Raw genomic sequence first — 14767 nt, forward strand, 5'->3', positions numbered from 1 at the left:
CTGACAGATAGATGTAATTGCAGACTTTTCCCAATTTTTTGATTTGGATTTTTATAGATGTGGCAGGTTTTGAAAGAAACATCTCAAATTATCAGTTGTCACAAACGTCTTCTCAATACCATCAGTAGATTAAAAATGTGTTTTATTGAACAGCTGAGAAAAATAAAATGATATAATGATAATTGCACCCCCATATCAAGGTGTTCAAGACACACTGAAATGTTCACACACACACGCAGCCACTTGTACCAAGTCACAAAACTAAGTACAACAGTGGCTGAGTAAATCAAGTTTTGACAGTCTGTTGAGATTTTTTTCAAGGCTCAGGTCTTGTCCAACTCAGAGAAACTAACTGTGACTTGTGAGCTCCGAAGCCGACTGATCTGCATCTTCAGCTGCATGATTTCTTCCTCCTGCTCCTCAACCCTTCTTTGCAAACCATGGATTACCTGAAAGAAGAAGAAGAAGAAAAAAAAAACCCACTCAAAATCGTTCTTACTGTTTAAAGACCCTTCGCAGCAGGTTAAATGTAATAAAACTTTTATGGGACGGAAAGAAAGTACTCTCTAAAAAGTTAACCGGAGTTAATCTCAAAATACCATATCTTTATTGAAGAAAAGTTCACTCTGTAGGAGCTGGCGGGCTGTTGGCCGAACACTTGGCTCTTTACTCGTCAGCTTCTTGATGTAATTAGTCAGAAGGGGCCATCTGTGGCAGAACGAGTCTGGAATTTTCCCTTCTCTCAGGTCCTCAAGGGTCCGGACCCGCTCCATCTCGGTCCCAAAAGGCTCGAACAGCTCAACAGCCAGAACTCCGATGCTGTACATGTCTGACTGCGAAAGCAAGATTGACGCGCTTGTTCAGGAGGTTTTAAATATCACAAACAAGCAAAAAGAATACGCATGAATTCTAACAACAAAAGCATCTTCATTAAATAATTATTACGGGTATAAATCATGACACATTTAAATGTTGAATGGATTCATTACAGTTAAGCTGTTAACCTGATTACCTTTGAATCATAATGAGATCCTTTTAGTTGTTCTGGGGCAGCATACACGAACGTGCCAACTCCTGAAGTATGGCTGGAATCTGCAAAATGCATATCAAATAGCACTTAGAAGATAACGGCTGCCATCTACTGGTGATTTGGAGGCATGTCCGTGTGTTAAAAATGTAAGTTACCACTGCCAGGAGAGGAGACACTTTTATTGCCTTCTACGATCATGTCTCTACAGGCCAAACCAAAGTCTCCAATCCGGACATGACAGTCGTGACCTTGAAGGAAAATGTTCCTTGGCTGTGGAAAGAGAAAAAACAGAAATAAAAACATGTTGCACGTGTGTTTTACATGACACAAAGGAAGGGAGAACAAAAAAAACAAAAAAATAAAATCAAACAAACTATAAAAAGATGCTACACAACTGTTATGCAGGTCCTAGACGAAGCCATTAGAAAGGGAATGTGATTAAGAAAAAAATTCATTTTTCAAAGTACATCACAATCGCCCTCCTGTGTGAAAATGCTGAACTTCATTCCATGCGTTAGAAAGTAAGAACTGCTCTGTAACAAACAGCTGGGGCAACCCAGTTAACTTCTGCAACAGCGTGTCACCATTCCTCGTAATTGGCCCCAGGCAGAAGTTATCGGCTGTGACAGAAAGGCTGTACTTCAAAGTTTGACAGATGCACACCTCTTAAGCCTCGATGTCGTAATCGGGCTCAGAAGACCAAAAACAGGAAGCAGAAGTAGCTGGTGAGCATTTAGATTGTTCATCCTTCAAGCAAACCACTTGGCAATGGCCATGCTGCAGCTGCACAAGGAACATCCAGATAAGGGAGGCAGAATTATCAACCTTTACAACAATGAATTCTACACGGCGATTATGGATCAAGACTTGGAACGCATCGAAGACATGTCAAAGAAGTATGGGAGCAACTGTCAAATCGAGATACAAGGTGATGCACCTGGAGAAGTTTTCTGGAAGGTAAATTCAACAATCTTTCTGAACATCAAGTAAGATTTATAGTGTGTCAAACTTAAAACTCACGTCAAAGAAAATAACATGGACGGAAACACCTTCTCATGTAATGCACACATAAATGAAAAAGCATAACGACAGCTACATCCGTGTTCAGGCTACCCTCCCCCTTCACCTGGCTGCATCTTACAGAAGAGTACACAGTGTGCAGAGTCTGCTGTCAGCAGGAGCCGACACTGAAATGAGGTGCGGTAAAAAAAAATGTGGGTGTGCACACTAACACCTCTTTCCCATGAAAAATGACACACGAAACTGTTAAGAAAACACCAACGGCAGCTGAAAATGGACCAATGCTATTACTGTCATTTTGAGGTAATATTTTATGAAACAAACACGTATACAAGTACGAGTATACAATAATTGTTCAGATACAAAGTGAAACCAAGTACAAAGATACACGTGTAACTGGTTCCTTTTTTCACAAAAAAGCTGCCAGTTCTCCACTGGCACCACGTTCACTGACTCCATCTCTGTCTCAGGGACCAGTTCGGTCGAACCCCGCTACACTTGGCGGTAACTGGTTGGGTGAATATCCAGGCCACCTCGTCTAAACCTGACTCCAAGTTCGGGAGGGCTGCGATTAGTGCACATAGGCAGGCAGAGGCCTGCTTACGACTCCTCTGCGAACACGGTGTTAACATCAATGCGCGGGTGATGAGGTTTTTCTACTTAGCAAATCAATGTTTATCTTGAGTTTGTTCAATTTCCTGGTAGAACATCCATGCTTCATTGATTAAATCTTTGTAATAAAATCTGTCCAAAAACCGTCTATATGTTGAGCTTTGTTATGGCTCCTCTCTAGGTGGAGGGAAGTGGTCACGAGACAGCTCTCCACATATCAGTGCAATACAAGGCACTGTCTGCCGTCCAAATTCTGACCAGCTATGGTGCTGATGTTGACGCTGTGTGCAGCAGTGGGATGACACCCCTGCATATGGCTGCAAGCTTCCTCCATAAGGATATCATAGTCAACTTGATCAGGCAGGGAGCAGATGTCAACATGGTTTGTATTGTCCCCTTTTTTTGAGGATGCTTAAGCCAAGTAAATCATTTTGATTTGTGTTTCTGTACCACGGAAATTATTTTTCAATCTATGGGAACTAAAAGCAAAATAATGAATGAATTTAAAATGTGTACCTGATGTCCCACATTAAATTAACATAATTCTTTTTCAAGGGGACGCGGCAGTTTGGGAACACACCTCTGCATTTAGCTGTCACGACAATGGCTACAAATACAGCTAAAAGCTTGGATAATGGTCTTAGCTGCATCTCTGAGCTGCTTGAGCAGGGAGCAGATCCCAACATTATGAACAAGGCTGGGCTTACACCTCTACATGAGGCATGCATAATGGGCATGGAGGAGCTGGTGGACCTGCTTCTGAGGAACGGAGCCCACATCAATAAGCTGAGCAAAGCCAGGGAGAACTGTCTGTTCCTGTTCCTGAACCGCAGGTGCAATGTAAAAAAACGCTCTCTGCTGATCAAACTCCTCAGCCTGACCTCCTCCCCGCTCACAGTCTTCGACCAGAACGACCGCTTGCCTTTGGCCTTGACAGAGCCACGTTTCTTTAAACAGAGAGACCAACTTCTCCGACTCCTCCAGCAGCCACGGAGACTTCAGGATATTTGCAAGAGTGACATTTATTTGAAATGTGTTGGAGGAAGGAAAGAGGAACTGAAACGAGTGCTGCCTGAAAGGCTGTATGACTTTGTCTTCCACAACTGGGAGGTTCAACACATCTCATTTGAGACCGATTGCGAACAGGACTTTTTGAAATAATGTATCTGGCTGCAACTCTTCCATTAAGCTCCGAAAACGTCTTCAAATCACACACTCTAAGCTTAAAAACATTTGGGTGAAATAAAATCAATAAACCTTACCTTCAGGTCTCTGTGCATGATTCCTCTGGAATGAATGTACTCCACTCCTTCAAGTATGTGTCTCAGCAAACGGAGTGTTTGTTCTGTATTAACACAGCTATATGGACCTGAAAACACAGATGTATTACATCCAATTATAAAAAGAAATCGTTTGTATCTTATCAAAGTGGAAAATATAGCATTATGTTGGGCGTCACTTGGAAATTGCGAGAAAATGATTTAAGTTAAATCTGTGTAAAACTATTACCCGCTGGGGTCTGCTGCTCTCTGGGCGTGGCGTTTCTCTCGGAGATCCAGTCCTTCAGTGAGCGCTCACACAGCTGCATCTGGATATAGAGCATCAGGTGGAACTGTACCTGCACAGAAAGAGGAATCATGAAGGAAAATGCTACTTTTCTTTAAAAGAAAACATACTTCTTTTTTCCAGTACGCATTAAAACATCCTTTTACAAACTACTTAAATCCCTGAAAGTGTCTTTAAGCCCCAACCTCTTTAGAGGGCCTTCTTGTATGTTGGTCCGTCCAGTGCTGACACTCCTTATCGATGCAAGCGTTGTTGTTGAGTTCAATGCTACTCCTGCTCGACTCCTCTAAGAGCGCAGAAGTATCCAAGTCCATGGCTGGACACTTGGAGTTTTTCATCGCTCCTTGCTGTCCCAGAAACACGCAAGGGACGTAGTTCTCTGGGATGCGACGCGTCGTCTTTGGACAGACGATGCGTCCCTCTCGGGCTGAAACTAAGGCTCTCGCGGGCTGGGTGTCCGATGGAGGTTCTTTGGCACTTGAGGCAGCATCTGCCGGTGCTTGACTGTGGCTTTGGAAAACTATGGAGGAGCCGGTGCTACTGTTTTCACAACTGTGGGTGAAAGAGTGGAGACGGATTGCAAACACACCACAGCTTATCTAAACGCTGTTGCAGAATAGGCAGAGACTAACGCAGTGGAAGAAAAAGGTGAAAATGGCATCAGTGACGCTACTCTCACCTCTCTTGCTGTCCAGGAGATTCCAGAGCTGGAAGAAGTGACTCGGGATCTGCAACATAGACAGTTTACAGAAGAATCATTATAAGAATCATTCACAAATCGCTCTGAGCTGGACCTTCTTTCTTTTCAGCCCAGCAGTAAAATACTCACATGCCACGGGCTGAACATGTTCCATCCATGCGGTGTGATAGCCGACGATATTAACATGCTGCAAGCTGGACAACACTTTAACTTCCCTCAGGACCTAAAACATAGAAAATGACCCAATTAGTTAGAATGGGTCTCTGTATTCAGGCGTAATGCTGGAATAATATACAATAAAACTCTGATGGCTCACCTTCATGCAGTCTTCTTTAGAGACTTGTTTGATGAGAATTTTCTTCACCGCATAATATTGTCCATCCAGTTTGTTTAAAACCTACAGTTATATCACACTTATGCTGAGGGAGCTTCGAAAGAATGACGATAAGTTGGCTCAATGCAGGAAATAGCTCAATACCTTACAAACGTTTCCATACGATCCTTTCCCAAGCCTACAGATTTCTTCAAACTCGCTAAGATACCGTGACGTCTGCGCCTGAAACAATCCCTCCTTTGCTCTGTGGGTAAGGCAGAGATTTTTCTTTTTTTTAACAATCTTCCTCAAAGTTCTGTGAAAGCAAAAAGGCATAAAAACACTTTACCTCACAGCGGGATTATGCGCGCTTGTGGTGAGACGCTGGCCCTGCAAAAGCAAAACGAGGCTCATATGAGACCGTGATCAGAACGACCAAATCAAAGAAGCAGGATCAATTCATTTGGAAAAGCACACACCACTTCATATCTTTATTACAATACTTGTGTATTAAGCACAGTGGTGTGATGTGCGGCTACCTGCGGGTACAATGAGGAACTTGCAGCACTAAGCAGCTCAGTGAAGGCCCTGTTGTGCTGGAGTCTAACTGTGCTGAATTCATCACTTATTGCCAAGGGCGAGAGGAGGTTCATAGCGGCTAAACGCTGGCCAATGACTGTGCGGGGAGGAACAAATGTATCACGGGGACAGAATGCTTCACATAAGTCGTATTGACACATAAAGCGGTGCCACTTCTGAGTAAATACCTTTAAATAGCATATGCGAGCGTGCCGGGTTGCTCTCGTAGACGCAGCACAGGTGCTCGAGTAGAGAGCCGAGGAGAAGGTGGTTGGGGATAGCTGATGCAAACTCTTGGATGGATGGATAATGCCGACCCGCCATCAGCACCTCACGATTATCATCCGAGTCAGAAGCTGAGCAATACAAAGGAAAAATTGAGCATTCTACAAGAAAAAAACAAATAAAGGACCCTACTGTTCTGGAACACTTCTTTGTTTCAGTATTAAAAGTCTTAAAAAGGTACAAACTGACTACTAATTCACAAGAAAGGTGCGTAGTAAGTTTGACAACGAATGGCTTACCTTCTTCAATTACTTTTGCTATCATTTTGACAATGTTTTTTTCTCCTAGGTCCATTTTTTCAGCTTGACTACTACCTGTTTGGTGCAATAATATCCTCTCCAAGCAATACCAATGATTTTCCCCTTCAACTCAAAGACATAAAATGAGCTCATCTTGTTTATACATAACGGGGTGTGCACAGCAGTAGTGCTTATCTGCCACGCACAGCGGAGACCAGCCCCTCCAACTACCGCACACATGACCAAGCTAAGAAGAGACGCACACCGTGCCAAAAAAAAAAAACGGGCCGGAGTTGCCGTCGGATGGTCACTCTTCACTCTCATGTCCTCATATTGCAGGATGTGTGGAGGTGCGTGGCGTAGCACACGATAAAATGTCAATACTATAACATTTACATGTAAATACTCTCTAGAAACAGAGAACAGAGAGACGATACCGTTAATACGGAAAACAAAGACGATTTATCTCTGTGTAAACTAAACTGCTTATTTCAGTCTCTCAGTTGATAGAGACTGCAACTCAAGGAGTCTCGACCAAGTTTCAGAGTCAAATAAAAATAGCGATGAGACCAAACATGTACAAGTAATGGCACATGTAATGTAATAAATAGACTCCAGCGCACCATTTATCAGACTGAAACAGCTACATATTAATATTACTAAAACAAAAATTATCAACAAAGCTATGCCAGCTATCAATCTTTTTCTTTTCTTTTCTTTTACCCTGAGACACTGAATACATTTCAAACTGTTTCTAACTGTGTCTCAACGGCTCCTTGCATTATAAAACAGGTACGCCAATCTAAAGTTTGCTTAGTTTAAGCGACCTCAACCTCGTTTTTCCGTGACTAGCTTTCTTTGAATTGTTGATAATAAAGCCTTGCTACTACAGTGTAGTTCCCACAACTAGGTAAGCTTCTTTAGCGGCTTCACTGACAGTGCCAGATAACAAGTGGAATTACTACAGAACAATTAAAACAGAGCTCATTGTGCAGATCTTGTTAAAAAACAGAAAAACAGACACAGCCATAATAGAAACAATAAAGCGCACATTATCTTTATAAACATCTTTAATTTTGCCTTTTCTTCACACATTAGGTTGGTAAAGCCATTCAGTCATTCTCTGATTCATTGGTTTTGTTCAATTTAAATTCAAGACTTTAGAGAACTGTCAGCTCACAAGTGAAAAGAATATCCTTTTCAAATAGCTGCATATGAAATGCAAAAAAAAAGAAAAAAAAACTTAGACATCAACACCCCTATCTCAATGTATTATGCACCGTTTAATCTAATTGTCCTGCAGCATATGGGAACGGGTACTGCAAGTCAATTGGAAGATAATTCTGCAAGGTGAATGTGCAAAGGTTAATTGTCCCATCTTCATCAATGTAAACGTAGTGGTAAAAAAAATAATACGAAGCTAAGATTTGTGGTGGGACTGACGCATTAATGTACCTAATAATAATGTGGCAGATGAGAGGACTGATGTCCATGCTCCCAGTTTCTGGTTTCTCTCGCGAGATCTGGCATCACCGTACCAATCGACATTTTGGACATTTTACTCTATTAATGTGCCACATAATGCGAGATAACCACCACGAATGAGTTCAAGTATACATTTGTTTACGTTGACAGAAGAAAAGCTGCTTACTGTCAAACTGTATGTCCCCTTCCTCCTCGCTTGCGAAACTGAACAGGCTGGAGTTACTCTCGAGCTCCTGTGTCTTCACAGGTTTAAGGTTGCGGCGGACCAACAGGTTGCTGCTGCTGCCAGAACATTCCTCCGAGCGCATGATCCCGTTGTTGGATGTTGAATTGTACATTTTGAATGAAAACACAGACTTCGTAAAACAAACTAACAGCTACCCCATGTCTGCTGTGAGATGAGCAAGACTACTCGATAACCCTAGCTTGTTAATATTCACATGACGATAATCAGTTACAGAAGAAAACTCTCTCAAGCGCTACCATGCTAACGGCCCGCACAACACCGGCCATGAGTCAGGAATAGACCATAAGTAGGGACCCTCATATAAAGTGTTTGCTGCTAAATGAGAAAACGATGGCGTGGAAAAAATGTCTTACCACAAAAACACAGCAAAAAAGAACACAAAGGTGGTATTTCAACGAAGAAAAACTACATGGCGTCATAACATTTAGAACAACGCTCGTATCAGAAACATTTTATTCGTTTTTTGCTGTGTGAGGTACTTGCGCAGGCGCCCTAACAACCCGACTATCCACTGGGCTTGGTGATGAAATTCTACGAAGTTGTTGGCAACACATTTTGTAACACTTACAATATCTATTTTGTTTCATATCTATGGTTTGTACCCGTTATCTGTGTTTATTCATTAAAACTTTACAAAATTTGAATTAGACATGTTCAATTTTTCAAAACAGTATGCGCATTTCGACGCATTTGTAACCCTCGCGAGCAAAGTGTGCATCCCGCGCGGGACAGCCTCACGTTTGTGTTTACAAGGAGATGTCGTGCAAAGAGTCAGTGAAAATAAAATAGCTTAATTTGACTATGGGGACTGGTTAGCAGGGGTACCCTGCTGTTTCAGATAGGGCTGAACATCAAGCTGCCAGGACACCGGTTACTCTTCGAGGATGTCAGATGTTTGGTAAGCTAAACGCCAGGTCCTGTGTACAACTTGTCTTAAGATATTATTGCACTTGCACCATGCAAATCAGCTTTGTTGAATATTTGTGATGTCATAAACTCTTATTGGATTCACATTCATTTGAGCCTGAAGTCCATCTTGCTTATGAAAATAAAAATCAATTAGCAGTTTCATGTTTTCAGATTTTTCTTCAGGCCCCTTAACTAGTGCAGCTCTTGAAGAGCAGATTCCATTTTGCCACAGAAAAACACGTTTTAACCACAAATAAACATGAAGTTAAGCCTATCAGTTGAATGTTTGATTCACTCTTACTTAAGGTAGTTTATATTTGATATATTTTTAACTGTAAAAAGTACATGCTTAAAACATGCAGTATAACTTGTGCAAAAGATCACATCAGCCTAACCGATCATTGGTTTTCTTGTCTGCAGCTCTGAGCCTGCCGGAGCCATCAAGGCTATAGACAAGCACTCAGTGCATCAAATCTGTTCAGGACAAGTGGTGCTGAGTTTGGCCACTGCTGTCAAAGAGCTAGTGGAGAACAGCATTGATGCAGGAGCCACCAGCATTGGTACAGTGCTGTCTACCCTTTATTCTCAGCAAGGTTTATACTGAACTGTAGAGATTCCATGTGTAAAATACATTGATGCCTGTATTGTGCACAGTATCGCATTTTTTTTTTTTTTTGTGCTCCAGATGTCAAGCTAAAGGAGTGTGGAACTGAACAAGTGGAAGTGTCAGACAATGGCAAAGGTGTTGAGGAGGCTAACTTTGAAGGACTGAGTAAGTATCATCTTTGTATTTCCAGTTATAATAGGTGAGGCTTACCTAAAGTTAAAGGACATTTGATTTATTTGTATCACAGCACTCAAGCATCACACATCAAAGTTAAGGGATTTCTCTGATCTCATCCACGTGGAGACATTTGGTTTCCGGGGTGAAGCTCTGAGCTCTTTGTGTGCTCTGAGGTAAACACTTCACTGGTAACATTTATTCTGCACACAAGGCTGAATTATTTATCTGTTCATCAACCAAGTTTTCCTCCGACTTCTTGTTGCAGTGACCTGAGTGTTATAACATGCCACGAGTCCAGCCAGGTAGGCACCAAGCTGGTGTTTGACCACAAAGGCCACCTTGTGCAGCAGTCACCTCATCCTCGACAGCAAGGCACCACAGTCGTCCTGCAGCAGCTCTTCTACACCCTGCCTGTTCGACACAAGGAGTTCCAACGCAATATTAAAAAGGTCAGACAGAAAAATATCTAAACGCTTCATTTTTACTTTGGTGGGAAGTACTTTCAGAGCAGACTTCTGGACAATAAACATTTAGTATCACACTTTTGACAGTGCCCTTTCCCACTCTTAGCAGCACATTAGCACACTGTTAGGTATGCTATTGTAAAATATCTATTTGAAAAGGTTACATAATGATGAATCTGATGTCACTGAAGTAGTGTTGTTTTTTTCTTTTTTGAATTTGAAAAGGCAAGTTGTTTGTGTCTGCATTTGCCCGTCGACTGTCACAATAAAAAGTCAGCATATTCATTTTTATCTCTGGAGAGATATAAAAATGTCCACCCAGTGTTGCATAAATGTATCATCGATCAATCAAAAATATCAGAAAATACCCAATATCTCAATTCCCTGCCTTGCTTAACTAGATCATTTGTCCCACTATGATTGTAACCCACATTGGCACAAATGTAACACACTGTAATGCACCAGTAAGAACACAGAGCATGCAGATGAAGTGAATGTGTCTCTGTGCAGTGTTATTAAATTACATCTGTTTGTGCACCTTCAGTTACGTGTTAGACCGTATTTTGGTATATCTCCTAGCATCCATGTTGCCATCTCCCCTAGACCTTTTGCATATAGGCAGGCCCATATCACCACACTCTCACCCCCATGCTTCACTGCCAGGACAAGTCCATTGCTTTGCTGTGCTAGTGTATGATAGTACAGTAAAATGCCTCTTTCCGAATGCTGTCTAGCTCGTAGTGCTTCTGGACACTTTTTAAAAATATATATATATTTTTTCCCCCTTTTTTTTATGCCAATTCTTTGAATTTCACTTAGTTATCAATAGCTCAATAAGATGTCATTCTCATTTGTATTTGATTCCAAGCACTTCACTGCTCTGTGTTTTTAGGAGTATGCCAAAATGATACATGTCCTGCAGGCCTACTGTATCATCTCTACAGGAGTGCGCATTACCTGCTCCAACCAAAATGGGAAGGGAAAGCGCAGCACAGTCCTCAGCACCAGTGGCAGCCAGAGCATGAGAGACAACATTGGCGCCATATTTGGACCAAAGCAGGTTGACACATTGGTTTCTCCCCTTTCTCGATCCTACAGGGTGGCATTTTGCCCGAGTTTTGCTTATAGCCTGACGTAACAGGAACGTCCCTGACCGTTAGAAAATAAACAATTGATCAAATGTGTTGTCACTGTCTAAGATTTGATCTGTGTCCTGCAGCTCCAGAGTCTTCTACCTTTTCAGCAGATGTCTCCTGCAGAAAACATTATTGAAGAATATGCCCTCAAAGACGTAGACCTACCCGAACAGCTTTTCTCGTGAGTGCCACCATTTAATGGACGTCCTTGTCTACCCTTTCTAATCGGAGGATTTGTTGTTGAAAAAGTGTTTTTCCAGCGTCACAGGGTTCGTGTCGCGGGGGGACCATGGTGTTGGGCGAAGTGCCACAGACAGGCAGTTCTTCTTCATTAACAGCAGGCCATGTGACCCCATTAAGGTAACTCACGTTGAGCTGATCTATTGGAAAAGTGTCGGCGCTGGTATTTTGCCCCTGACCTCTGAGTATTCACTCTGCAGGTTACCAAACTTGTGAATGAAGTCTACCACATGTATAACAGACATCAGTATCCATTTGTTGCCTTGAACATAACTGTGGCCTCAGGTGAGAAATTTGCCAGCAATCAAACTTGTGTTATACCTGGACAACTATTGACTTTCTATGCTATGAGAGTGTTTATGTTTTATTTTCAGAGTGTGTGGATGTTAATGTAACCCCAGACAAACGACAGATTTTCCTTCAGGAGGAGAAACTCTTGTTGGCTGTTTTAAAGAGCTCTCTCATCACTATGTATGAGGCAGGAGTCAATAAAATCAGCCTGAACTGTACACCTACAGCCAGTAAGAACACATCTCTGTAATAGTTATAGATGTATTTTTTTTTATTAGTAGTATTGTAACACCTTTATGCTGACTGGCTTTTTATTTGTCTCCAGATGTATCATCAGCATCTGGACCAGTCATCTTTTCTAACGAGAACACTGCTGAACCGGGAGAGGACATCCAAACAGTGAGTCCAAGCCCAAAATCGTCCATAAACCTGTCCGGCCTCAAAGCTGCCTTTTCAAATCATAACAGCACCACCTCTGGCAACAAATCAAGTACACAAAAGGCTTCCAACAGGGGCCCGACACAGAAAACGCTGCAGTGTTTTCTTAAAGGCTCTGTAAAACCCTCTGCCTGGAGCCCAAGTGTGAAGTCTCCTTCAAAGCCCACAAGAGAGATTTCTGAACGCTCCCCTGTCGGAACGTCTGTGCTCGATGGGTTTAGGTATGGAAGGATGTCATGCAGCGATAAAGACTCTGAGAAACACAGCGCTGTGTCCAGATGTGACCTCACAACAGCAACACCAGATACACGGTGTTCTGGTCCAGAGTTCAACTCTCCTGAAACGCTTATGGACATCATCAGCGTAAAAGATGAATCACACACTGAAACACTACACAACAATGACCCTGTTCCGGAGCACCCAGAGTCACAGACTGAAACGTGCTCATCTAATGAGGACGCTGCTGTGAGCCCAGAGGCTAAAAGAGCCAGGCTAGAGGAAGGACATTTTCCTGCTGAGCAGTTCTCTGAAACTCTTTCAAGGGCTTTTGAAAAATCTTCCTCGATGGTGGACGCCCCAGTCTGCCTGCAGAGGAGGACGGTGCATCTGCAGTTCTCTCTACAAGAGCTGGCAGGGAACATAAGGAGGTTGAAGGAGCGGCACAAGCAAAGGGCCGGTGAGGAGCTGCAATACAGATGCTTCAGGGCCAAGATCAACCCTGGAGAAAACCAAAGTGCAGAGGACGAGCTGAAGAAAGAGATCAGGTTGGCTTTTTACCTCTGTAACTATGGCTGACTAAACTGATTAACTGCCACAACAGTAAATGATCTTTCTTCCATCCTTCCAGTAAAGAAATGTTTAAAGAAATGGAGATCATCGGTCAATTTAACTTGGGCTTCATCATCACCAAACTGAACTCGGACATCTTCATGATAGACCAGCATGCCACAGACGAGAAGTACAACTTTGAGATGCTACAGCAGCACACTGTGCTCCAAGGACAGAAACTTATTGTGTATGAGAGTGGATCTGTTGATTTAAAAAAACAAAAACAACAACTTTGTTTTGGTCTGTGCCGAGCGTCTTGCTTCTCTGATCTCCGTGTGTTTTTCTCCCTTCATGTTTGCAGCCCACAGAAACTTCACCTCACAGCAGTCAGTGAGAATGTGCTCATGGAGAACCTCGAGATTTTCCGAAAGAATGGCTTTGAATTTCTGGTTGATGAGGACGGTACGACCATTGAATAAATACTGAATACAAGAGATCAAATCCAGGTTGATTCACCTTTAGTCTGAAAATCATTATTTTTCATCCTGATTATATGAATTCTGTTTTTTTTTTTTTTTTTCCTTTTGTTACTGCAGCTCAGATAATGGAGCGAGTTAAGCTTGTGTCATTGCCTACCAGTAAAAACTGGACCTTTGGCCCAGCCGACATCGAGGAGCTGATCTTCATGTTAAGTGACAGCCCGGGTGTCATGTGCCGCCCATCAAGAGTCAGGCAGATGTTCGCCTCCAGATCTTGTCGAAAATCTGTGAGTTTATATCAGTATAATAATCAATAATAACAATCAACATGAGTCGATATGTTAGGACAATTTTCTAGGCCTCACATTACTGCAAACTATCTTATAAGGCATAAAGGATCCCTTGTACAATGAAAATAACCCATAAACTCCATATGCATTTTACTATAATCAATTGTTTTTTGTGTGCTTAGAACATTTTCTGTCATTTAAATGTCATTGGCAATACTGCTAATTCCCTTTTTTTAATGAACAATTGGTCACATATGTCTCAGGTCTCATTGAGATGTATGACACAGGCTTTCGGTCAAAAATACCTGTTGGTTTAACACTTTTTCCTATTCAGGGTCACAGGCCATGAAATGTGTTCATTTCTAAATTTTTTACAAAATAGCTTCTGGAATTCATTTCTAGTATTTTGGGTGGTGTCCATTTTCAGGTGATGATCGGCACTGCTCTGAGTGCAAGTGAGATGAAGAAGCTTGTGGTTCACATGGGGGAAATCCAGCATCCATGGAACTGTCCTCATGGCAGGCCAACCATGAGACATCTCGCCAGCCTGGACATCATCTCACAAGACTGATGCTGTAAAGGAGGGATCTGTCAGAGACATTCACTGAACACTGGCTTGATGTCATTTGAATGTACCTTCATTCCGGTTCACCTCTATCTAACATCACCTCAGTGACATCTGTGTGGCTAACGTGCTTGATATATTTTTTTCTGGTTTTATTCAAATTTTGCATAAAATATGTTTTTATTTTTATATCCTTATAAATGGATAAATAAACAACATAAAAAATGGCAGATCTCATTTTTTTGCACGTGGGCAAAAAGTGGCTCAAATTTTGAGATATTGGGTAGTGGAAAGAAATGTTAAAAAAAAAAAACACTTAAGGTGATT

General features: G+C 42.0%; 3 protein-coding genes across 4 annotated transcripts; 2 read left to right on the forward strand and 1 right to left on the reverse strand.

Moving 5' to 3' along the window:
• Positions 1-125: 125 nt before the first annotated feature.
• On the reverse strand, positions 126-8505 carry eif2ak1 (eukaryotic translation initiation factor 2-alpha kinase 1). 2 transcript variants are annotated; one of them, XM_072374098.1, is made up of 15 exons: positions 7996-8505; positions 6009-6176; positions 5781-5917; positions 5591-5631; positions 5407-5506; positions 5245-5325; positions 5058-5151; positions 4908-4956; positions 4414-4780; positions 4172-4280; positions 3925-4031; positions 1186-1300; positions 1013-1092; positions 600-833; positions 126-449 (listed from the first exon to the last, which is right to left on the reverse strand). In XM_072374098.1, the coding sequence occupies exons 1-15, from the start codon at positions 8165-8167 to the stop codon at positions 324-326; spliced, it is 1980 nt and encodes a 659-aa protein (XP_072230199.1). In that variant the 5' UTR covers positions 8168-8505; the 3' UTR covers positions 126-323. The 2 variants fall into 2 exon arrangements, with proteins under 2 accessions (XP_072230199.1, XP_072230200.1); XM_072374099.1 differs by lacking the exon at positions 7996-8505 and adding an exon at positions 6345-6601.
• On the forward strand, positions 1641-3923 carry LOC140278963 (ankyrin repeat domain-containing protein 61-like). Its single transcript, XM_072374100.1, has 5 exons — positions 1641-1987; positions 2139-2227; positions 2521-2692; positions 2844-3044; positions 3218-3923. Exons 1-5 carry the CDS (start codon positions 1799-1801, stop codon positions 3821-3823), a joined length of 1257 nt encoding a protein of 418 aa, XP_072230201.1. The 5' UTR covers positions 1641-1798; the 3' UTR covers positions 3824-3923.
• A 280-nt stretch (positions 8506-8785) lies between the features above and the next one.
• On the forward strand, positions 8786-14580 carry pms2 (PMS1 homolog 2, mismatch repair system component). The gene is made up of 15 exons (XM_072374097.1): positions 8786-8974; positions 9406-9545; positions 9671-9757; positions 9840-9942; positions 10035-10218; positions 11126-11293; positions 11453-11550; positions 11630-11729; positions 11810-11894; positions 11984-12130; positions 12226-13102; positions 13186-13353; positions 13468-13568; positions 13703-13872; positions 14303-14580. Exons 1-15 carry the CDS (start codon positions 8961-8963, stop codon positions 14444-14446), a joined length of 2586 nt encoding a protein of 861 aa, XP_072230198.1. The 5' UTR covers positions 8786-8960; the 3' UTR covers positions 14447-14580.
• Positions 14581-14767: the final 187 nt, after the last annotated feature.

The sequence above is a fragment of the Leuresthes tenuis genome, unplaced genomic scaffold (assembly GCF_036924035.1).
Source record: "Leuresthes tenuis unplaced genomic scaffold, fLeuTen1.0.hap1 SCAF_20, whole genome shotgun sequence".
Lineage (NCBI taxonomy): Eukaryota > Metazoa > Chordata > Actinopteri > Atheriniformes > Atherinopsidae > Leuresthes > Leuresthes tenuis.